Source organism: Typha latifolia, chromosome 13, assembly GCF_019914945.1.
Source record: "Typha latifolia isolate L0001 chromosome 13, TyphaL0001v2, whole genome shotgun sequence".
Lineage (NCBI taxonomy): Eukaryota > Viridiplantae > Streptophyta > Magnoliopsida > Poales > Typhaceae > Typha > Typha latifolia.
Window position 1 is genome coordinate 3,633,371 of NC_133098.1, and position 25,794 is coordinate 3,659,164.

Sequence of the window (25,794 nt, forward strand, 5' to 3'; positions counted from 1 at the left end):
ATAGCCGGTTCGGGCTCCTAACCCCTGTCTATTAATATTGTATAAAATATAATATTATATGGAGCTCATGGGATAACTAATCAAATGTCAGCGGAGCTAAAAACTTTTGAGTAGCTAGTGAGTTCTTTTTATCTTTCTATATCTTACAATTTATTAGAAAATGGTATTAATAGGTGCACAATACCAAAATAATTTTTTCTTATTTAATTCTTTTTAAGGGAAGATAGCAGCAAAATGTTAGTTGCCCTCTAATGGGCAATGATACGTGTAAAAGAGAGATTAGTAGTTAAGTAATAACACCACTTTAATACAAAACCACGTTCTTAAAAAGAAAAAAAAAAGAAGGAAAAGGAAAAAGAAAAAAAAAACCACGTGCGCTGCCTCGTCGGACGAATCATCTCAGTAATGTTATGACTCAAGAGAAACTTAATAGAAAGAACGATTTTTGTACAGCTTCGTCTCCTCCTCTCTCAGATCTCCTCCTCCTTTCTCCTGTGGCTTCCAAAGATGTATATGGCCTACGGATGGCCTCAGGTCATCCCTCTCGATCCCAGCCACTGCCCTTCCTCCTCCTCCTCCGATCGCGTCGTCTTCATCAAGATCGCGAACCGCCGCCTCCTCGTCGTCGCCCCCACCTCCCTCGAGATCTGGAGCTCCTCCCAGGTCCATTCCTACTCCTTTTCTCTACTCGCCCTCCTCGATCCCTTCCTTGTTGCCCTCTATGTCGTGCTATCTAGGGTTTTGGATGGCAGCACAAGGTGCGGCTCGGCAAGTACGCGCGGGATGCGGACTCGGTGGAGAGGGAGGGCGAAAACTCGCAGGCGATTTGGAGTCCGGACACCAAAACCATCGCCGTTCTTGTAAGTGGATTCGATCGCCTTGTTGCTCCTTTTGATCTCCAGAGGAGTGGTATTAGTTTGTTAGTGTTCTTTTCGACGAATGCTGCCGAGTGCGAACAGTGAATTGATTTTCTTTTGCGATTTTCTGGTATTGGGCCACGGATCTTCCTGCATTGTCGCCAAATTTTCGATTTTTCTGTTCCTTTTCCTATATATGTTATATTTAGTGTGAAATTTCTCTTTGTTATTCTTCTCCTCCTACCTAGTATATTATACTTTCTTCCACAGCTTGAATTAGATCTGTAATTGACAAACAGGTGGTACCACAAGATATAATTTTTTTGATTAGAAGCTTTCTTGATTATATATTATATCAAGTATTATCAGAAAATGAAAAAAGAATACTGTTTACCCGGGGTATATTCACAAATTTGCATATATTATTGATAACTTTTACTCCAGAATGATGAACAAAGAGCATAATAGAAAATCCTAACTGATATTTTGTATTGTAGACTACAAACAAGGTAAACAATCTTTTTCATTGCATGCAAGATGGCACAATCTTTCTCTTTTCCTTTTATTCCTGTCCTTCTGCAAGAGAAGTATGAATCTGTGTACTTGAAGTACGATCTTTCTCTTTTCCTTTTATTCCTGTTTTCTGCAAGAGAAATATGAAAACTTGAAGTACATCACTATCAAGGATGTCCATCATATAAATTCTTCTAGCTTTGCACTAATATTTGTTGGATGACATGCGAGATGCTGTATATGTTGGAAACTTGCTTTTGCGAAGTTTAAATAATAAAAGGCATGGACATAATTGTTAGATAACCATTTGACCTAAAAACTTAAGCTATTAGATAGTAAACCAATAATGTATCTCTAATATTGCATGTGGATTAATGATAGATAATAAGATGTGAGGTCCACCATAAGAACTAGAATAGATACTAGAAAATAGGGAATAAAAGTGAGCCGACAAGATTTAAACCTCATTACCTCCAGAAAAACTAGCTCTAATGAGTTGACTCAAAAGGTTAAGTTATTAGATAATAGATCAGTAATGGATACTATTCCTTTAACAACATTAACCTCAAAGTACGGCCCATAATCTGTTTAACTAAATGTGAACCTATATGCGTGCGCTCCTTTCATAGAACCAGCCATGACACTCGTTTTGAAGTGTATGCCCCTTGACTCTTTTCTGGACTCTGAAATATGTATTCATTTGATATAGTGTTTTCATCTGGTTCTCAAATTGTGCTTGTTTGTCTTGCTGCAGACTTCTTCATTTTTCCTTCATATATATAAGGTCCATATCTCTGGAAAGAGGCTGCTTATTGGAGCGAAGCAGCTTCCTGGGCTTTTTCTTGTTAATATATCTCTAATAATCACTGAGAAGGCGCCATTTTCTGAAGAAAACTTAGTAATGTAAGACACTGTCAATGACTTAATGATGGCAACAGATCTTCCCTTTAGAAAACTAATTTCCATTTCCCCTTTCCTATAATGTTTCAGGAGCAATTTTGTATGTGACAACAAAAGCATGCTTCTTGGACTTTCTACTGGGCAGTTACAACTTGTGTCCTGGAATGGGGAGGTACATTTAAATTAATTTTCCTACAGTTTTCTCATGAAGTTTTAATATCAGAAGTTCGGTTGTCTAGGGTCTAAATAAATGTACGTTCCTGTTCCTTTTCTAATTCCTCGAATTCTTTGACCTATTTTATGTTTCTACTCCAGTTCTCTGGCAGCTTCAGACTTTGTTGCCATATGGATGCCTCTGCGAATGTGACTACATCGCCAGATTCTTTAGCTCACGAGCCTTCTACTTGTCAAGGAAATTTCACTGATTCAAAGTCTACTCACTGCTGTGCAAGGAGTTCTTCTATCATCAAGCTTGAATTGTCAATGCAATTAAAGTTGCTAGTTGTGCTATATTCAGGCTGTCAGATTGCACTGTGTTCAATTGGTAAAAAGGGTTTAAAGCAAACAAGTAATATTAAAGCTGATATATGGTTGAACACTGAAGATGCCATGTGTGCTTCTATAGCTTCTGATCAGCTGATACTTGCTGTTGGTTGTAGCCGAGGTGTTGTTGAACTATATGACCTGGCAGAGGGTGCGCAACATCTACGTACAATATCTTTGTATGATTGGGGGTAAGTTGTGAATTGTTGGTTAGGCTTATGAGCTGCTGCTGTTCTTTTGTGTGACATCTTTATAAATCTATTCTATCTGTCTTTTAGGTTAATTGCAGCTTATGGTGCAATTCGATGTCACTAGTAGATGTTGTGAACCAGCGGTACTACTTTTTTAGAGATAGACCTGTTTGTATTCCACCTTACTTCCTCCTTGGGCAATTATTTGGTCAATGGACAACTTGATATGCTATAGAGTAAGACAAGCTTGACATCAGGCAGGCAAAATAATAGGACGCAATCATGTACTTCCAGCCAGATAAATACTTGGGTCCCTATATTTAACTGTCATTTTTCTTTCTTGCCCTATATATATTGTTTAGCCATGTCAAACTTGATCATTGCTTCTACATCCCATGAGACTAACAAGTAATAAGAATAATAGCTCTCTTAAATTACCCTTATAGATTTTAAGTAGTCCATATGAGTTCAAGTGCAGAGAGTAAGTGTCAACTGTGAAGTCAATAATTGGTTGTAAAATTTGTTATTTCATCCAATGGACCTTCTTAGGTATGTGTTCTGCCTCTAGTGATCAAATTTATTGTTGAGAAAGACTGTCTTTGTGAAAGAATTTCTTTGTCTCTCATCATTCTATACTCCGTTATTCTCTTCTTTTCCTTTCTTTCTCACTCCTATATAATTTACCCAATCCTTGGTCATGTTGATAAGGATGATAGTTAGTAAACATTGGATCTTGTAGCACAATAATGGACAAAAAAGAGAAGAAAATAAACCATGCTTCAGTCTTTTTTAGTAGCCATAAGAAAAGGTGCTGAAAAGTTCATGTGAATGGAGATGTACAAAAATAGATACTTGGTTTTGCATAAAAACCTATAGGCAATTAATTTTATATGCAGGATTAGCAACTAAGTTAATTCTTGATCTTGATCCACTATTTAAGCATAGATTTTATGATTCTATAGTTCTATGCTCCAAAAATTTATTAGTTCATTCTAGCTCAGACTAGGGATTGTCTAATTGATTCTTACACTTTGTACCATCCTATATGTATAGGTATGTTGTTGGTACAATGTAGGATATGAATTGTTGTCTTCTGCATAACATCTCTATGCTGGAATTTTAGTGTTTAGCTGTTTATAGATGTCAATCATCATCTAGATACTCATACTCAAGGATTGATGTGCTAATATGCTAATAGCACAAGGTTAGTCATTGACATAATATGTCTTGAGCGGCATTTGTGCTAAATAACATAAGCTGGTTTTACACAAGGTTGGCACAAGGTTACAGATATTGACAGAAGTTGTCATGCAAGAATCAAGATACTTGCCTATATTGGTGCAGCTACGGCTTTGATTTGGTATGCACCAGACATGCTGATTGACACGATAATCAATGTTCATACTTGAATCAATTTGACTTAGTATACCTGAAAAAATCTCTATTTATAAGCACTTGGTGCAATTCTCTTTGGAGGTCTTTTCCAGTGTTTTAGGTCATTTTTACTGGAGAAGAGGAAAGGAAGAAGGATAAGAGAATTCTAAAGGAAGTGGCTAGCAGATAGGACCTCAACAGCAAAAGACATTCTAAACCTTCCTAGATATATGCTTTTTTTCTTCTCTATTTAGTTGATATGTATATGTCTCGCAAAATGAAAACTACTTTAGTAAAAAATGCTTTTCAGAGTTTGCTTGTTCCCCCCCTCTTCTCTCTCCCCTCCTTTCTTTGCCTCTCCCTTTGCTGATCTGTTATTTTATTTCACCTTTTCTTCTCTTATCCATCTCTTTTTTTTTTTTTATTGTCATGAATGTGCTGTTAATGCTGAAACTAGAATCTGCTGAGCTAACAATTTTGCTAGCTTGTTCTTTGAGCTTATGTATCTCACAGGCTAGGTCTGTGCACTTGTAATGTAATTATTTAGTGGACAATGATGAGCTAATAGAGTGTTGCTTAGTGCAGGTATTCAATGGAAGATACTGGGCCTGTTACTTCCATTGCTTGGACACCTGATAATTGCGCTTTTGCAGTTGGCTGGAAATTTAGAGGACTTAGTGTTTGGTCTGCATCTGGGTGCCGTTTGATGTGCACAATTCGTCAAACTGGAACAAATTCTGCCTCATCTCCTACGGTGAAACGTAGTCCTGATTTGAAATTCGAACCTCTTATGGGGGGAACCTCTTATGTGCAGTGGGATGAGTATGGATACAAGCTGTTTGCTGTTGAAGAAAGCTCATCAACAAGGATTCTGGCATTCTCATTTGGCAAATGCTGCCTTAATAGAGGGCTTTCAGGCACAACATATGCTCGGCAAATTATTCATGGTGAAGACCGGGTTCTTTTGGTGCAGCCTGATGAAACAGATGAACTTAAGATGTTGCATCTTAATCTTCCAGTTAGGTCTTGTTATCTGAATGACTTTTGCTTTCTTGAGTACCCCTATAGTGATGTAACTTGTTTGATGTGGTTTCTTGACGTGGTAATTTTTTAATGCAGGTGTCTTACATTTCACAGAATTGGCCGGTTTTGCACGTAGTGGCTAGCACAGATGGTATGTACTTGGCAGTTGCAGGTCTCCATGGGCTAATCCTCTATGACTTACGCTACAAAAAGTGGCGTGTCTTTGGAGATGTCACTCAAGAACAAAAAATTGAATGCAAAGGCTTGTTATGGCTAGGAAAAATCATTGTTGTATGTAACTATGTTGATTCTTCAAATACGTGAGTCCCAACTTCTTGCCATTCTTCCTTGCTGCAAATTTTGGTTTCCCTTATCATAGATAGCTACATGACATCACTTTTTATGCAACATAATGAACATTTGGTATTGCTTCTGTTATTTAGTTGTGAAAGGCTTACAGCTTTCTCTGATCAGGTCCTTTCTTTTCACCTTTGCTTGTTTTGTCTGCATTTTATAAGAATTACATCACGAAGTTCTAAAGATCTCTCAATCATCTAAATCTGGAGATTCACAAACTTCTTTGTTACTGTTGATCCATCTTTTGCTTCTCCTATCACATGACTGATATTTCTATTTTGTTGTTAATTTCTACTCTTGAATTATATCATATGTTAGTCAAATCTTCAAGAGTCTTGTTAAAGTTATGTCAAACTATGACAAGACATATTGCTTCTAGTGGGAAACATTTTGTCAATTGAGTGAAATGCACAAAGAGGTACGAGATTTGTGCATTGACAAATGTCTCATTGTTGTGGGTATTAAATTATTAATATGGCCCTTTTTATTATTCAACGGCAGGGAGCAATCTAGTGGATTGATAACTCAGGATATAAGAGTTGTAAATGTTTTATTCTAAGATCAAATGAATCTAACATGGATAGGTTCTGTACAAAGGTACAAAATGAGAAAAGCTTGATCAAATACAGAAAATGTTGTGATCATTATATTAAATTCTTGGGAATTATCTTATCTGTTGAAACTAATTGAAGGAGAAAACCCCTTCCAACCTCCTTTTTCTTACACTAGCAATGAAAGAGTTTCAGAATTTACTATTTTGCAGCTCCCAATGTTGTTACTCATTCTGTTGTAAGAAATGGTATAAAATTCTTCATAATATATCTTAACTTTTCAATGCTTTATAATATTTCTTAACTATTCTATGCTTCATAATATTTCTTAACTATAACTAACCCTTCATAATATTTCTTAAACTATTCGGTGCTTCAATGTCATTACTCATTCTGTTGTAAGAAATGGTATAAAATTCTTCTATGCAGATCATTCCTGTACATTTAAACAAATTGTCCATGTAGTTAGCTCAACCTGGTTACTATAGTATTCTATTTCCTTTCTCATGTCTTGTGGGCCAAAATTTTCTGATTAGCACTCAAGCATCTTAATGAGCTAGCTTATTGAAAAGTCTAGTTATCTCTTGTAGGTATGAGTTGCTGTTTTTTCCTAGATATCATCTTGATCAGAGTTCCTTACTTTATCGAAAACAACTACTTGGTAAACCGATGGTCATGGACGTCTTTCAGGACTACATACTTGTTACTTATCGTCCATTTGATGTTCATATTTTCCATGTGAAGATCGTGGGAGAGTTATCTCCTGCCAGCTCTCCAGTTTTTCAGGTGATGTGAAATTCCTCAGATGCATAATGTAATTTCATAAGATGAATTATTGGACAATTCTGCTTTCTGTTCTTGTTCACACTTAGTCAATGTAATAGCATTTGTATAACTGTATACAGCTTTCTACTGTACGAGAGCTTTCAATCATGAGTGCAAAGAGCCATCCTGCATCAATGCGTTTCATCCCTGACCAGATAGATGAAGGAATATTAGAAAGGAACACCGCCCGATCTTCGGACTTGTTATCCCAACAACCATCTAGGTATTTTTTCTTGCAGTTGTTAATTTCACTTGTATCATATTGAGATTTTGTTTAGGCTTGGATTTACATGTCAGATGCCTGATTTTGCGGACAAATGGAGAGCTATCAGTGCTTGACTTGGATGATGGGCATGAACAAGTACTTACTACTTCAGTTGAGTTGTTCTGGGTAACTTGTGGCCAATCTGAAAAGGCAAATCTTATTGAGGAGGTTTCCTGGTTAGACTATGGTCACCGTGGAATGCAGGTAAAAGTGTGTATTGTATTACCTATTTGCATTATATGAGTTATCTTTCATTGTCATATTCCACATCTTTTAATTAAAGACATAAATAGTTAAATACTATATCTGTTTACTTTTTGATATAATTGTCACATGGAAACTAATTGTTGCAGGTATGGTATCCGTCTCCTGGTGTTGATCCTTTTAAACAGGAGGACTTCTTGCAGGTATGTATGATCTGATTTTTCCTCAAACTATATACAGTCCTGCCTGCATAAACTCATGGATTTTTTATAGTGTTAGTTATAAAAATAATCACGCTTGAATTTGACTGTTCTATTTATGGTTGTCATCCTAGAAAATGTAGTTATTATGTGCTTCTTGTCCTGCACAAGTTTTTTTATGAAATCCTGAAAATCTCCTCATGGTGGATCAGCCAATGTAGCCTTATAAAAGGGAAAATAAATCTGTAACTATTTGAAATATAAAAAAGAATAAGCACAGAATTATAAATGGTGGAAAGAATATAGATGAAGAAATGAGAGAAGAGTAATTATTGCATATTGTTACTGAATTACTTCACTCATAAAATAATGGTTTCTATCATATACTATAAAATGTGTATGGGATTATCACTTGTGGTCTCCTAGTAAGGGGTAGCAGGATCTTATGGACTCATCTAATTGTTCTCATAAGGTTTCACAATTGAGCTTAATCTATTTTGTTTATTTAGTATTTGTATAGTGAAAATGAAGTACTTTCTTCCATATTCTTACAAGTCGGAACAAACATAAATAGAGACTTATCTACAAGGATATAGGTAAATTGAAATAATAGTCCAATGAATAGACCTATTGAATTTTTTATAAACAATTATATATTTTGATAATTTGAAAATTTTAAACATTTTGTTTATGCCTCCAATTTGATATTGAAGTACTTTTTGTGTGATGTTAAGTCCTTGCATTATTTTGCCATTTCATTTGGTGTGATTAAAATCATATCTTTGCACTCTATAGTTGGATCCAGAGCTTGAATTTGATCGTGAGGTTTATCCCCTGGGTCTTCTACCAAATGTTGCGGTTGTTGTTGGCGTTTCTCAGAGAATGTCATTTTCATCTAACGAGTTTCCATGCTTTGAGCCCTCACCTCAAGCTCAAACCATCTTGCATTGCTTACTGAGGCATCTTATTCAGGTATCATAAATATGTGTTACATTTTATACTTCTAACCAAGGTGAGGCCTGCATTCGCATGATGGTTCTTATTAATATAAATATTGTGTTAAAAAACAAATGTTAAATATGCAAGTCATACATTTTTTTTTTCATATTTTGGGAAAGATCAGCTACTGGAACATGTATGATCTTACATTACTCTATATAACTGCATATCTTATCAAACTGGAGTTTAACATTTAAAGATATGTGGTCATGTCTAGCCAGAGAAGATACCTCTATATCTTATTTTTCCCCATCTAATTAGATGATCAAACCATACTGAAGTTCTGAGATATTTATTTGTAGCATTCTTCTTTATGTATACACTTTCACCTATGTGTCAAGCAATTTAGGAGACCCTTGCCTCCTGAGGTGAAACGAACATCATACAATCATTTCATTGAAGTACTTAATCCAACACAACCTGACTCTGAAACCTAACAAAATAATACAGGCATTGCATTAAAAAAACCATATCCTACCGTAGAACTCAATCGGTCTTTTATCATTATCTACTCCAAATAGTCTGAACCAGATGAACATTAGATGGGCTTAGGGCCTAAGAACATTTATACTTGGATAAGTGGTATCTTGTCACAGCCTAACTGATGCCATTGTTGTCCAAGGTTTGGGCCTATGCAAAAGTTTTGTTTGCTTTCTTTATAAAGTTTCATGGCATGCCTCAGGATCTGGAGTGCATTTCATGGTGAGACTTGGGTCAGAAGGTTATCTGGAACAAAGAATGTCACTAGTATTGTCCTATAATTGTTTTAGTTCTGCAAGACTTCTGGCTGCAGGTCTGTTTAATTTTTCCATCAAGCCTTCTCATATTGTGATTCTGCTCCATAGCTGACTATGTATTCTTGGGAAAAGGTTTTAATTCTACTACAGTTTCATCTTTTTGCATTCTTCATTATGCCTGTTTAAGCTTCTTGTGTTAGATCATTTCTTGTTGGTTCCAAAGTTTGTTACGCATGTTATCAAACATATTCTATCCCACTAAAATGGTTAGTTGCCCCCATATAATAAATTCCACCATAAATCTATCACCGATTTGTTACAGTTAATATGTGCCAACTATTCTCTTTTTATTCTTGTATTTTATGGTTATGTAATGATCTGTACTGCATAGGTTCTCGTATCATGCTTGGAGTTTCTTATTCCATGTAACCCATTTTTTTTAACTAGAGGGACAAAAGTGAAGAAGCTTTGAGGTTAGCATGCTTATCAGCGGAAAAGCCTCACTTTTCACACTGCTTGGAGTGGCTTCTGTTTACTGTATTTGATGCCGAGATATCAAGGTAGTACTGTATTTATCAAAAGCCAATTCAGTTTGTGCTTTATACAAATCACTAGGAACTCAATTGATTATAGATGCATGTTTAATGGTGTTTTTATCAAGATTGCTAGCACATAGTATACATATATATGTAATAGAAAATACTAAATAGAGAATGAAGGCTTAATGAGAACTGAGATGACAGAGAATAATGTGATGCTGGCAACTAAAGAATATTACATTCCCTGGTAATACAACAATTTCATACCACTATTCTTTTAGATTGAACCAAGGTTTTAAATGCTGGTTGCGTGGCTCTAATTTCTTGATCATTCATCTCATAGGCATAGGTCCCCACCAATGTTTTGAAAGGCGGCCGCGGGCGGTCACCCCACCGCCTAGCGCCTAGGCGGAAGGCGGGCGACAAGGCGAGTGACAAGGCGGTTTAGTATTTTTAATATAAAAAGATAAAAATAAATATATATATATAATATACATTACATATAGTAATTACTGACAAACAAACTGATAGACTAATTACTAAGTGATTAACATTTAACAGATTAAAACATTTCAACAGATTAAGTGATTAATAGATAATTACTAATTTACAACTTTATAAGCATTTCTTCTCCAACAGATAATTTAGTCGACTTTTAACTTGTCATTTTGTCTAATTGCCTATCATAACTAATTAACTGATTAAAACAGATTTAAAGAAAAGGACATTCAATTTGCTCAATTGAGAGAGTGAGACTGTAAAGGGGAGAGAGAGAGAGAGAGAGAGAGAGAGAGAGAGAGAAGAGAGTTTTTATATTAAGGTTAATGATTTAGTTATCTTAGTGGATAATAACTCGACCTATACCCGTTTGTAACCCGATAAGGCTGGTTGGCGGGCCGAACCACCATTCCGTCTTATCGGGTGAACGGCCCACCTTAGCGCCTTTTGGCGCTCAGGCGACTCGCCAAGGCGGCAACCCGCCTTATGCGAGCGCCATACCGAATGGCGAGGCGGCCGGTGCACTGCCCCGCCATGGCGGCCGCCTTTTCTGATTTTCAAAACACTGGTCCCCAATCTCTAAGACCTTGCAATATGTAACCAAAGTCGGGATCAAGTTCAGCCACTTAAAAAATGATACGTATCAGACTACTTTTTATTTACGCAAAATTTTAAAAGTTATTAGAAAATACAGGAATCTTTTTAAAAATTTACAAAATATGACAAAAAATAAGAAAATAAAGTTTACTCACATATAAAAGCCTAAAACTAAAAAAATATTCACTTACTCAAAACCATGATGAATAATAAGTTGGATATAGTAAATTTCTTTCCTCGTAAATTATTGCTACAGAAATGAGATGAAGAGAGAGATCACTCTCTTCACTATTTTTGTGTAGCAGTAAAAGAGGAAGAAAGAGGGAGTTAGAGAGTGGGAAGAAAGAGAGGAGAAATGAAAAAAAAAAACTCACCCAAGTTCATTAGAGTGTGGAGCTCGACGGATGAGCTCCTTAAAGTATGAGGGAAGGGGGTAAAGTGTGTACGAGAGAGAGGAAAATAAAAACTGAAAACTTGAAAAGAAGGTAGTTGCGGACAGCGATTATTAATGTCCCTTGGAAATGAATCTAACCCAAATCTTTAAACAACCTGTATTAAACTGTTTCGGCTGATACAGTTAATGCCGCTAGTGGGATTGGGATTGGCTATGGCCGATCTCGATCCATTTTGGTTGATCCAAATCTATCGAAATTGTGAACCTTATCTGTAACGCTCTGACCACCTGGCAAGTCACGACACTTGTGACTTGATGGATATGGTGATTAGAGCCCAAGCAGTATACAAGTGCTCCAAAGCATTGTGATCATGTGGTCAAGGTAGGCGTGAAAATTGGTTGGGTGTGGATCATCTGAATCCATATTTTTGGTCAAGATACGAATATTAAAACGGATAATTTTTTTTTAAAATTATATAGTAACTAAATGGATACTGATAATTTTTAGATAGATGATCAGATTTTAAATGGATACAGATCAAATTTTAAATGAATTATAATCTTTCATTTAGAGACAATTAACACGAAAATATTAATAATTTCAGAAAAAGAAATTTCTTGCCTGTCAAATACATATAAAATTAGCAAATCAATCTCTATAAATAATATATAATTTAAATAAATAAACTAAAAACTGTAAATCATTTAAAAAAATATGTGGATAAATGGATATTTGATATTCGTATCTGTATCTGGTTTCTTTTTTTCCCAAAAATCCTACTTGTATGTGAATTCGTATCCGAATCGGATAGGAATTTTTTATCTGAATCTGATTTGAGTCGAGTCAGTTTGGGTCAGAGTTAATCTCACCAATTTTCACCCATAGGTCAAGGGCAGCACTTAGCCACTGATTCAAGTGGCATTAACTGTGTGCTCTCTGAAACTACGTTTTGCCACTTGCCACCCAGAATCAAAGTTTCAGATTGCTCATCAAACTACAAATAGTTCTTGAGTTTGGTTAAACTCTCTCCTGTTCTCCATGAATTTTACAATTACCATACTTTTTTTTTCTTTTAGAAATGTTCTTAGACTCATCCTTTCAAATACATAATGGATTTTTCATCGTTGGAACACAACCAACTATAATATCCACAATGCTACAGTGCAGTATAGGAAGCAACTATAATAACTTCATTTCAAATTTTGGGTTGCATCGTTCAAATGAAGCCTCCATTTTATGTGACAGTGATGCTTAATTCCCTAATATAATCTTTCAGCTTTTTGTTGTTGAATTGTTTAATTGAATATTGCAGGCAAAGTGCATCCAAGAATCAGCTTCCGCCATCAGTGAAGTCCTCAGATAACTCACTTTTAGAGAAGACTTGTGATCTACTTAAAATTTTTCCTGAATATGTGGATGTCGTTGTTAGTGTTGCAAGGAAAACTGATGGCCGACATTGGGCTGATCTTTTCTCTGCTGCTGGAAGATCCACTGAGTGCGTAGTAACAGACTACCTTGAAACCTAAATTTTTTTTTCCTGACATTTGAGTTCTTATCAAATTATGTCGTATGCAATCTAGAAATGGCTCTTTTGCATGAATACCCTTCAAAAGTCCCTTACTTGCATATGTTTATGTGTATATCTCTCAAAACTCTTGCATGGATACCCTTCTAGTTATTTTTTTTTGGCAACTGAGTTAAAATCTGAAAAGTTAACTGTAATACTTTAGAAAGAAGAAATAATAGCCTCAGTTAGAGGGATATTTCTTTAGAAAGAAAAAATAATACTTTTTTTTGGCATTAAATGGATTAGATTTATGCAAAACCAGATTTTTTTTTGTCGAGCGACATTCAAATATCAAATTAGAGGGGTATATTTACATGACTTGGGGATTTAAGAATGGTGTACATGCAAAAAGCCCTTTATTTTGTAATACTAAATTTATTTTGTAGTAACCTATATTTCATGCTTTCTTTTATCATGGCAATTTGGTTTTGGATCAATTTATGGTTTTTAAAATTAGGCATTAACATAGGATGCCAGGGTGTTTATATTCTACTGGTACATCAGATATTTTTGGCAGGTTTATAATTTAGATAGTGTTTATGCTGGAAAATCTATGGATTGAAGTTTCGGCCAATTTTGATCTATGTCACCAAAATGAATCGGTTGATATTAACCACCGATTTAGTCGATCTCTGATCTGAATTGGTTGACATGGATGGCCGATACGTATCGTCTTTTCCAGCAGTCGATCTCGAGACCGATATTTAGAATCCTGAATTGTTTTTTGTCATAATTTCATGATTTAATCATCCTTTGGTTTTTGAGGAGCCTAGAAAACAATAAATTATTTCTGAAGTACATAAAATGTTTCTGTTACAAGGCAAAAACAGTGACAGATATTGTTCATTCATTGCCTTTTTGATGTGGAGAAAGATATAACCATTCTCGTTGTACTGAAAAGCTAATATTTGATCATTCTACACTAATTTTTCATCATCTTCTTTTGACTGCTCTTTCATGTTTGAAAAACATCCTTATCTTATATGATTATATCCATTATGAAGTTGATGAAGTCTTACATTGATCTTAGTAGGTCATACCTGAATAGACACCATTGTGTTAAAATCTTTCATCTTAACGCTTAGGCTTTCTCCTTAGATAGAATATAACTAGTCTCCACTTAGGTTCCGCCTCTGTGACTGCCTTAGTATCTCATCTCAGATTTTAATATGCAGATTTTGAAATTCAAAATTATTGTACATGTTGATGAATTAGTAGATTTTAATAGCTTAGTATGCATTAGCACATTATTTAGATTGTATGTATTAATTTAACTTCTTCTGTAACTATTATTTCTTTTACTTGTTTACTTTTTAACCATCTTAAATTTAAAGCACCCGCTTAGCGTCTAGGCGCTACATGATCTCCTGTTCACCCGTCTACCGCCTACAGTCCTTTAAAACCTCAACAATCACTGAATTTACCAAGAAAGAAACAAAACAAAGCACAATCTCATGAGATGTTTTGGAGTGAAAAGAGACCTAGTAGGTTCCTGTACAAACTCATGCATGTGAACCTTTCTTATTTTAGATTGACCATTAAGCAAGGTGGCTACATTTTGGGTATTTTGTTTCTATCTACACCATTTTTCCATTTTGAGCCTAAAACAAAGTTCATTGCATTGTTACGATGAAACAACAACAACAAATGTAAGCATTGCAAGGTTCTCTACAGTTACATGGATCCTTTTCTTCCATTCAATTCTATATACTGTATGGTTCTCTATTAATTAAGTGCTACCATTACCATGTCTGTTCTTAAAATGTCCACTTCAATTTTGATCTTTTTTTCCATCTTAACACCTTCTATTTCCATAAATTCACTTCCACATAGTAGTGCATTATGCAGTCTCCTTTAACATGTTCAAACCACCTCAATTGACTTTCACATAACTTATCCTCTATAATTTCTACCTCTAACTCGTGTTTGATACAATAATTTATTATTCATTCTTCTGATAATATCCACTTGTCCATCAGATCATCCTTATCTTGGCTACTCTGAACTATTGGTTAACAAAAGAGAATGATTGCATATATTGTATATAGCTGCATGAGTGAGCAAGAAGCTTGATATGTAATGTGGTATTCTCCTTGGCATTCTTCGTTGTATGGAAGGAAAATAACTCCATTATCTCTTTATTGAAACATTGTGGAAAGTAGAATATAACTTTAGAATCTTCATCAAGAATATTCAGTGGGTAAATCGGGTGATTCAACAAAATATCTTTTTTTAAATGTTATTTAACAATACAACATCAATCGCATATTCCATTAAACTTTATGCTGGATATATCAAGGTTCCAAAATTCGGTATTGGGATCGGGATCGACAAAAAATGATACGTATCGGTCGTATTGGTCATATCAGTCGCCCATATCGGATCAGACTATTTTTAATTATATAAAATTCTAAATATTATTTAAAATTCAAAAATATTTATAAAAAATAATAGAAAAATAAGAAATAAAAATTAGTCACATATGAACTTTAAAAACTAAAGAAAAAACTTACTCAAACTATAATAAATTTTAACTTGAATTAGATAAATTTTTATACTCATAAATTACTACTGCTAAACAACATAAAGAGAGAGATCTTTGTTTACTGTTGTTCTATAGCAGTAAGAAAAGAGGAGTTAAAAAGTGGATGAAAAAGAAGAAAAAAAATGAGAAAAAAAACTCATCTGAGTTCACTAAAGTGTGAACTAGCTAGAGGGGCTTATCGGAACGACTGCCAAATAGACTCGATGAAATGTGAGAGTGAGAGGAGAGTGTGTGAGAGATATAGAGTAAAAACTGAAAATTTGAAAAGAAAACAGTTGATGACATCAATTATTAATGTCTCTTAGGTTATATATATTTTAGATTCAACCTGAATCTTAAAAAGAATTAATTTCAGCCAATATTATTGTTTTTAGCCAATACGGTCAAGACGGATTGGCCGATATGGCTAATACTGACCAAAACCGGTTTGATCCGGATTGGTTATGGCCGATTCCGATCTGGATTGGTCGATCCGACTTGGATCGGTCGATTTTGGGATCCATGGGATATATACATCACCGGGAGAAAAGGATAGTTCCAAAAACAGTACTTGTCATTCAAGACAACTTTCTAATTAGATATCGTCAGTGTTGTTAGCATGGAACCTAGTTTCGGCCAATCCCGAGTCGGATCGGGCCGGCCCCAATCCCAGGCCAACTAGTTTCAGCCGGATATCGATCATATCGGTTGATCCTGCTTGATACGGATAAGGGTGGTCGGATACAAGCCGGATGTCCTCGGTCCCTCTCTCTCTCTTTTCTCTCTCTTTCTTGTTTATTCTCTACTCTCCTACCTAATGCACCGGCGGTCGAGCAGATCCTTGGTGACCTCGACGTCTAGCAATGTGCTTCGGCAATGATTTGACGATCTCAACCTTTGGCGACCTCAGGTGAGTTTTTTCTTCTCTCTCCCTCTCTTTCTTTCGACAACCTCCAGCGAGCCTCCTCCCTACACACTCTCTCTCTCCGAGTCTCTGTCACTGTTACTGTAGATTTTTCTGCTGCAGTAATAGTGACAAAGGGAGGAAGAGGAAAAGGGAAAGAGAGGGAAAGAGAGAGAGAGGTGGGTTGTGGTAGTAAGAGGAAGAGGGAAGAAGAGAAGGAGAGAGAGATAGAGGGGAAGAGAAGGGAAAGAGAATAAAATGCAGGAAAAAAAAGAGTGAGAGGTGGGTTGTGGCAGTATGAGGGAGAGGGAAGAAGAGAAGGATAAAAAGAGAGAGGAAATGGAGGAAAAAAGAGAGAGGGAGAGATGGGTTTCGGCAATAAGAGAGAGGGAAGAAGAGAAGGACAAAAACAGAGAGAAAATGGAGGAAAAAAAGGAGAGAGAGAGAGATGGGTTTCGGCAATAAAAGGGAGAGGGAAGAAGAGAAGGAGAAAAAGAGAGGGGAAGAGAAGGGAGAGAGAGAAGAAATGGAGGAAAAAAAAGAGAGAGGTGGGCTGTGGCAGTAAAAGGGAGGAAAGAAGAGAAGGAGAAAGAGATAGAGAGTAGGGAGTAAGTTAATACAATTTTAAAATTTTTAGGCTTCATATGTGATTTTTATTTTCTTGTCATTTTTTCTATTTTTTTTTTACATTTTTAAATAACATTTAGAATTTTATGTAATTAAAGAATATTTCGATTCGATACGAGCGGCCGATACGACCGATATATATATTGTTTTTTTAGATGCCCGATCCCGATCCCAATACCGAGTTTTGAAACTTTGGTTGTCAGTGTTGTAATGTCTCCTCTTATACATTTATTACTAATGTAGAGAGCCTTGGAATATTTTAAAGATCTTGTGCTAATCCACTCTTGCGCCATTACCAAAATTGAGATCTGTCTGGATAACAAGTTGTTATTGACCTATATATTTATTGATTTTTTTGATACCATATCTCTTTGCACAGAAGTGTGGTTCATGATCTGTTGCTCTTATACATTTAATTCACATAATTTTTTATTCTATACTTTAATGAATCACTATAAATTGATGCGAGCCTCCTAAGACTTGAATGCAGAGACTATTATCTTTTCTTTTTTTCCTTTTAGTTCCTACTTATCTCCATAGTGGTTATGATGCCGGGTTTTTGTCTTTAGGTTGTTTGAAGAATGCTTTCAACGAAGATGGTATAGGACTGCTGCTTGCTATATACTGGTATGCTACAAATCTCTCTGAAGATATTATAATTCATGTGAAATGCCCCTGCTGAAGAAATATTTATTGGTCAAACATTCCCTTTTGTTAACTGGGAATACTGGACATTTGTTTAGCAATATCTGCAGAGAATTTTCATTTGATCAAGCAAATAATATCTATGCTCTCTCGTTCTCTTTCTTCACTAATATATAACTTTGAAATATCACAAGGTTTTCCTTTCTAGACTGTTGGAACTTAAACAAGAGTAATTGGTATGGTTATAGGTGATTGCCAAACTAGAAGGCCCTGCTGTGAGTCAGTATTGTGCTCTCCGTTTATTACAAGTAAGTTTTTCTCCTAAAGTGGATTTATCTGACATTATTATTGTTTTTGGTTGATCAATTGTTGATACATTTTTTGAATAGCATAATGATGTCACTTGAACATTTGCAAACATTCAGGCTACACTTGATGAATCTTTGTATGAACTTGCTGGGGAGCTGGTATGATCTTCATGTAATATGTATTTCCTATTGATAGTGCTGATACGAGGTATGGATTAGACAAGAATATTACTGTACTTTCTTTCAGGTATGCTTCTTACTGAGATCTGGGAGAGAGTTTGATAACGCCACAACAGAGTCTGAAAAGCTTTCTCCTAGATTTTTGAGCTATTTTCTTTTCCGTTCCCCATACAGGAGGCAGTCATCTGACTTGAAAAGGTTTTCATGAATTAATATGAACTATTCTAGAGTGAAGCATAAATTATTATCTCATCCCTAATTTTCTTTTGTTTCTTGGAACAGTACATCAGTCAAAGAACTCAGTCCGCACATTGCTTCTGTTAAGAATATTTTGGAGAGCCATGCTAGCTACTTGATGTCTGGAAAAGAACTTTCCAAACTTGTAGCATTTGTAAAAGGAACTCAATTCGATCTTGTGGTGAGATTTTTATCATATTTTTTAACCTGCTCTTTACTCATGTGAAAGCTTAATAGTGACTAGTGACTATATTCCACTTACTGCAGGAATACCTTCAAAGAGAAAGATTGGGTTCTGCTCGGCTGGACAATTTTGCATCTGGACTTGAACTGATTGGGCAAAAGGTATTGACCATATTTAATTTGGTTTAAATGCTTTAGTTGTATAAAACACTCAATAGTAAAGCTTCAGCTACTCTGGATTATCATGCTCCTTTGACTAACATTAGCATACAATTTTATTTTTGTCGGAATAACGCTCCACATTTTGGGCTTGCTAATATTGGTTTTGTTATTATTATTATTTTAATCTTTACTTTGAGTAGATACATAAAGATGTTATTTACATGCAGGGTATACCTCAAATTATTTTATTCAATCTTCAGATGTATTAGGACATATATGATAATTTATTGTAGTTTAAACTTCAATCATTTGAACAAGGCAAGGATTCCGGTAAATAGTACCTGATACACAGGTTAGGTCACATTTAAACATTGCAATGCTTATCTTCTCAGGAGTCAGGAAGGTCCATCAAAATTAAAGGGATTAATTAATAGACTGAAATAGCAAAATAATGACAAGAGTTATGGAATATTTATTTGAAACATTAATAACTATTTTGAGAGAAGCAAGTCTTCATTCTTCTTCTCTGGGAAAGAGATATTAGGAGATGAGGAATGTTGTGGAGAGGAAAGGGAAAAGGTGTAATATTTAAGATTTAATAGATCAGAGTTTAAATGATGAAATCTGCACATGATGTTTTTCTCTAAAAAAGAAAGAACAAGGCAAAATCTCACCAAGCCCGACTAGTTGACTCAGACAAGAAGAATGTAGATATATGGTATGCAATAGGTAAACCTGTGTACTCGAGATGATTAACTTTGAAATATTTGTTTGGAAGAATTAAATGAAGTGCTGTGATATGTGCTTTATTCTTCAACAGACTACTTGGAGGCTGTATATTCAAGATAACATATTTTAACATAAGCTGGTTTTGATAATTTCACATTTTATGAGAGTAGTCCAAGTGGCCAGATAGTATGTATCCCAAGAGCAAATTTACCGGCTGCTCTCTAAGGAGTCAAGCTTGTTCAAAGAATAGCATTTTCTGTTTAACGTCCATAAAATATCTTGACGGAGAGTCCCACATGGAGTTATTGGTTGTGAAGTTGTAGCCTACCTTCACCCAGATGTGATGTGATGAAACCTAGAAGTCTTGACTACTGAAGCATTAACCCAAAGGAAGTTAAAGACATGGGAAGAAGGAAAATGGTGTGTAAAAGTTTCACATTGTATGTGTTTTGCAATATATCGATCAAACAATCGGCTCGAATATTATACTGGGCCTTTCATAGAGGTGACCATCGAGCGAGCTGGGCCAGGCCAATCGGGATGAGAAATCTGTTCGCTAGCCTGCCCTTGAGTAGTTTGGGCTGTGTCGGGTTCGGGTTGTGCTAGAATAATTTAGACCGTTACCGCCCACTAGACCGTGAAAGAGCAGGCTCGGGCCGGGCTTAACGCGCTTGGGTTGGTCGAGCTCAGGTTAGGCGAGCCTCCTTCATCTTCGTCTTTGAGTTTACTAGTGATGTCGGGGTTTGTGGCGGAGAAGAGCACCAAGTCCGAGCTGGAGTGCTACGATGGCGGTCGATGAGCGCGACCTCCTGAAGGATCAGAGGCGACGAAGATAGGTCTGATCCTTATGGTGGTTGCTAAGCTCAATCCTTCAAGAAGCTTCCTCACTAGTATTTTGCCTCTTGGGTAAATGCTCTTGTAAGCTCATTGCTCACATCACGACGAAGAAGGTTAGAAGCGTACTCTATACTCTTTGAAGCTTATATGTAATAAAAACGGCATGACTTCCAATGCTCTCCACCTTTTTCTCTCTGAGCTGCCAGCTGGTTCTGATTTAACTTAGTTTGTATATTTTAAAATTTTTACTGGTGAATATTTGACTTTTAGTTGACGGGTAGGATTATGACCATTAGGTCCACATTTAATAGAACTAGTATGAGTGTCGTCCGATTGTGCTTTAAAACTAAAATGCGAGCTGAGTGCATGATGGAACAAAGAGTATGAGTTAAGGCAATGAATCACTTCAAACTATGGTACTGCCACTGCAATGAAACTACAAATTAGGCTGGGCTCGCGGGCCGACTTATAGAGGGCAGATTGGGCTGGGCTTATGGGTCAAGCTTATGGGTGAGCTACTCATGGGCAAAGGCCTAGCCTGAGCCGCCCATTGTCAGTTTGGGCTCGGGTTGGGTCGGGCCCAAATAGGGTCTGGGCCGGGCTTACCCCAGTTCAGACCAGGCAGGTCGGGCCAATTGATCACCCCTAGCCTTTCATCATGAAAACTACGACAACGGATTGCTATAGAATCAATGTTTTCAGGTTGTCATCCTCTTGTGTGGCATTTTATCTCTTCCTGGATGCAATGTTGCCACTGTTTGTAACTTAGCATTCCTGCACGGAGTGAAAGAATTGAATCTAGTTTGGGTGGGAAGACTAAGACTAATGAGTTGCAATATAAGAATTATATTATTGAAAAGTTTGGAGTTTAGATTCACTGAGTAGGAAAGTTGATACAATCTTCTTCTAGGAAAATGTATGGGGTAAAATGATAATAATTAAGAGTACTAGATGTAAACTATTGTATGTCAGAAAAGAGTGGGATAGAATTGGGGAGTTTTACAAAGAAACAATATGAAAGTGCTTTAGCGATGAATAGAATAAAAGCTAGAAGCCTAGAATAATAGCAAAGAATGTGTACTAGGAGAAGAAATAGCATTAGTGTTCATACATCTGAAATATCATAACCGGACCATTTAAAATGAAATTAGCCCTCAATGATTCTTTTTCTATGAGAATAACAGTCACTTGTACTCCAGAGATGAGGGTCTTGCCAAATATGAGTTCTGCTATACTTCTTGGAGAGAAGTAAAATACTATAATTGTCATTTGTTTGCTATTTCAAGTTTGTTTGTGATTATCATTTGGCTTTGTCGACGAACTTCAACTAGGGCCTTGTGGGCCCCTCAAGTCTGTTTCTATCAAGTTTATAATCTCCATGGTCCTAGAAGTGTCTACATTTATGCATTTCTGAATTCAAACTTGCAACTAAGAACTGCATTTTATGACCATTACTATGTCTACAGGAATGGACTAGTCTTATTCGCTGATTTGTAATTTGCTTTTTTTTGTTCCAGCTCCAAATGGACACCCTACAAAGCCGATTAGATGCTGAATTCCTTCTAGCACATATGTGCTCTGTGAAGTTCAAGGAGTGGATTGTAGTGCTAGCAACTTTATTGAGACGTGCAGAGGTATGATTTCTTTGTTATGTCATTGTCAAATCAAAGTAATCTAACATTGAAGCAGTGTGCAGAATGAAATTCCTGTTTTATTCCTGACTTGATCATTAGTAAAGGTTCCTTGATCTATCAATTAGATCAATTCACTATGCAGTTGTCCACCTGATTATATATGAATGGTTTACATCTTTTATATGTGGTCTTTCCATGACTCATTTAGGAAGGATCATATCTTTGGATCCTTTTGAACAAGCCATGAGTTTTAATATACAAGTTATCATTCAAGATTAACGCCCATCCATGGAAAATCTCTGTTGACTTGCCTAGTAGAGTTATTTTCCTTTGGTAACTTTCTCAATGACTCAGCATGCTTTTGGGGCTAAATATGCATCCAGTTAAATTAAGTATGTATATGCATCCAGTTAAATTTAGTATGTATTTTTAAAAGGTCATTTTTTACCATTTCAATATGTTGTGTGTGTGTATAGATAGTAGGTGTAAGCAACAATTTATTATGTTACACATTTCATAGAGTGAAGTTTTTCATAGGCATTCAGTTAAAGGCATTCGCATGCCTATAGTCACCTAACTGAATTAATTGAATGGTGTTTTCTATCTTAATCCTGGCCTAGGAATCTGATTTTCTGGAAGTGTTAAGTCTACCAGATGCTTTTTCCCTGACCATGAACATAGCTAATTAGAAAAGGAGAAAAAAGAAATCAGTGGACCACTGGAATGCCTGGGATGATTAATTTGATGAATCATGAGTTTGGGATATTTCAATCAAGAAATAATTGACACTACTTAATTAATATAGCACCTCTTTTAGAGCGACTAAAAGTTCAGTCATCTCAGACATTGATGTGATGAGCTGTATTGCAATTATGGGCTTTTAAGAAATAAAATGGTCACAAATATATAACTTAGAAAAAGGACAAATAGTATTCAGGATGGCAATCCATAACTGCATCCTCAAAATTGATCCATTTTCAGCTCTACATGTGCGAGATGAAAACAATTGTGCTGGTTAGTTAGTAAGTTGACCTGCTGATTCTTCGCACTGCTGTTGGAAGTGAAAGAGTTGCTGAATAGGTCATTTCATTTGTTCTTTTGTTTGCTTTATTCTCTTGAAATCAAAGTAATTTTCTTGTAAAAATGACTAATTCATTCAATCTGATTGAGGGCATTTGCTTGAGGTCAGTTCAATCAAGTTGCATTAAGTTAGGTCAAGTGCTTCACAACAGTTTTGACCAAGTTTTTCATCTCATTTCTTTATCGTAAGCATCTCCAAAACCATTAACTTGATCCTGGAACCAGTAGATTTTCATGTACTTACATCTTCAACAATTTAAAAGAAAAGAAAATAATGTCAAACAGTTTAATCTGCTATATATTTAATATCATTACTTGTACATTTTACCTTCATGTGCATAGTGTATGGCTCCATGGCCGGAGTAGTGCCGTTTGTCGAAAAGGATACAACTTTAGGCTTAAAAGTATTAACAAAATAGATTACAAATTTTCATAAATTGATGTATTCTTACCCAAATTGTGCTCTTTCTATTGCAAGGATATTCTTTTTATGCTTAGGTTTTTTTTTGGCACCCATGTACCAATATTCGGATGATCTACTTATGACCATACCTTTCAGCATGATGTGTTAATGAATTATTAGAGTGTCCTGTATAAATAGGATGATTTGTCTTGTTTGACTTCATGCCTTGGCACTCGGTCATTTATTCTTGTTCTGTCCAGGTTTTGGTTGATCTTTTCCGACATGATTTGCGATTATGGAAAGCATATAGCATAACCCTTCAGGTTTGGATAACTAAAAGGCTTTGTTAGCTTTGTTTTCTACTTTGAAACTTTCTAACATGTTAGTAAACAACTGACAGTCGCATGATGTATTCAAAGAGTACCTTGATCTTCTTAATGTCTTGGAGGAGCAGCTTTCTTCTGTTTCGGATCTGAACATGCAGTGAAGGTCAGATATCTGGAATCATGCCTGGTTGATTGACTGCTGCTTAGTGCAACCTGTCATTCACATACATGGATCGATGATGAGTTGATGACGGGGCTCCAAAAGATGGTGATCTCCAAATTCTAATGTATTATTATTCTTCTTCTTCTTTTAATGAAATTTTGAGGTTGTAAATAGCAGTTATTCTTTAGCAGTTCTTTTAATAAGATGTCCAAAAGATTGTAGAAAATCTGTTATATGGGCTTAGCTAATTGACTACTTATTGTATAGGTAAGCTATTACAGAAGTTGAAAGAGCCAACATCATACTGTTGCTCTTCCTGTGTAAGTATACACCAGTGGAAAATGTTCACGTGCAGAGCCAATGAAACTTCTCGCTGTCATGTTTATATGGGTAATGCGTATACTGTTGGATATCATATGGCTATTTCTTAAAGCAAGTTCTATTGGCTGAGATATCTACAGGTTCTCATTTTTGGATCTTTGGTAATGAGCTGTGCCTTCTTCTTTTCTTTTGTTCTGGCCCTCACATAATTAGCTCATCATCTGTGTTGGTCTTCAACTAATTAAAGTGGTTAAATGTTGTGAGACTGGAAAATCTATGCAATTTGTTGAATTTTTTTTTCTGAAAAGTTTCTCTCATATGCTAGGACGACTTTTCTCAATTTCGACTCATAACACTCTTTTGTGGATGTAATTCAAAAAAAAAAAAACACTTGTCGAAGGGTATAAGGTTTTGTTGGTAAACCTGAGCTCTGAGAATATGATCACTCTTTTCAACAGTATTATTAACAAGTGGAAAAATAAACTATCCTCATCCCAAATTTCTAGCTAGATTGACTTTGAATATAGAGTGTTCTCTCTGTTGCAAGACTAATTAAGCAAAAAAAGATAAATTAGAAGGATATAACAACTGCTGTCCTTGGGCAGCTCTTTAGGTTGAGTAAAATAAAGAGCTCCTATCTTTGAAGTCCAAAGAGCTTCTTAACAAGACCACTAGCACAACCTAGTATTATATGTCATCATTCCTTTCTGAAAGTCAACTCACCTTATCCTTAAGAGAGCAACAAAGTGTTGAATCCATTGGAATTATGCACTTTACTCTTTATTTCTAATAATGGAGGTTACTATAATTTAAGTTGTTTAGGTGACTCTGCTCCATGAAGTCACAGCTACAACAGGAAGAAGGTCAGCTCTGCAACTATCTGTTTGGAAGATTTCAAGACTAATTATTCGTCAAGATTTAGCTAATTCTACTGCTTGCATGGCAATGTCGGATTTTATTTTCCTCTGTGTACTTCACATACTGATTCTTTTTAAAGTTTGACACTAAAACTCATATAGTTCTAGACCACGGATTGACACTACTTTAATCCCTTTTATTACTTGAGAATAAGGTTTAGTGCATCGTTTCTATAATCAAGCAAGATTGGAGACTACCTTTGTCATGACATTCTATGCTTAAAATGCAGTGACATTCTCTATTCAACTGCTACATTTTATGTAATCTTGGCGTGTCTCTTAGAGTAGATACAGTCTTGAAAGTTAAGCATTATATTTTCTTTATAGGGCTAGTATCATTGACTTCGAGTACTTTAGGTTGCTTGATGCTCTTTTGCCTCTGCAACATGGATTTGGAAACAATCTGTCTAATGAAGTGACTGATTACCAAACCACACCTAAGAAGAATTTTAACATTTCTTTAAGTCAAACATATAAAC

The 25,794-nt window shown here is 35.8% G+C and overlaps 1 protein-coding gene across 3 annotated transcripts; it reads left to right on the plus strand.

Moving 5' to 3' along the window:
* The first annotated feature begins 443 nt into the window (after positions 1 to 443).
* LOC140799938 (uncharacterized) lies at positions 444 to 24,464 on the plus strand. Of its 3 annotated transcripts, none has more exons than XR_012111124.1 (24): positions 444 to 663; positions 753 to 860; positions 2,125 to 2,273; positions 2,361 to 2,442; positions 2,586 to 3,004; positions 4,964 to 5,396; positions 5,498 to 5,721; positions 6,900 to 7,095; positions 7,215 to 7,357; positions 7,432 to 7,603; positions 7,753 to 7,806; positions 8,599 to 8,775; positions 9,987 to 10,099; positions 12,881 to 13,063; positions 17,760 to 17,817; positions 18,084 to 18,143; positions 18,261 to 18,302; positions 18,391 to 18,521; positions 18,606 to 18,741; positions 18,828 to 18,905; positions 21,989 to 22,105; positions 23,849 to 23,911; positions 23,989 to 24,201; positions 24,345 to 24,464. XR_012111124.1 is itself a non-coding variant. In XM_073154500.1 (23 exons), exons 1-23 carry the CDS (start codon positions 508 to 510, stop codon positions 24,073 to 24,075), a joined length of 3,381 nt encoding a protein of 1,126 aa, XP_073010601.1. In that variant the 5' UTR covers positions 444 to 507; the 3' UTR covers positions 24,076 to 24,464. The 3 variants fall into 3 exon arrangements, 1 of the variants encoding a protein (XP_073010601.1); XR_012111123.1 differs by having other exon boundaries at positions 23,989 to 24,182; XM_073154500.1 differs by having other exon boundaries at positions 23,989 to 24,464.
* The last annotated feature ends 1,330 nt before the right edge of the window (positions 24,465 to 25,794 follow it).

What these genes read in the sequence shown, in the direction of transcription:
- LOC140799938 (XM_073154500.1), top strand. Translation starts at nt 508, where the DNA reads ATGTATATGGCCTACGGATGGCCTCAGGTCATCCCTCTCGATCCCAGC. An exon ending in AGATCTGGAGCTCCTCCCAG is followed by an intron (nt 664 to 752) that starts GTCCATTCCTAC and finishes TTTGGATGGCAG; the next exon opens with CACAAGGTGCGGCTCGGCAA. An exon ending in TTGAACTGATTGGGCAAAAG is followed by an intron (nt 18,906 to 21,988) that starts GTATTGACCATA and finishes TTTTTGTTCCAG; the next exon opens with CTCCAAATGGACACCCTACA.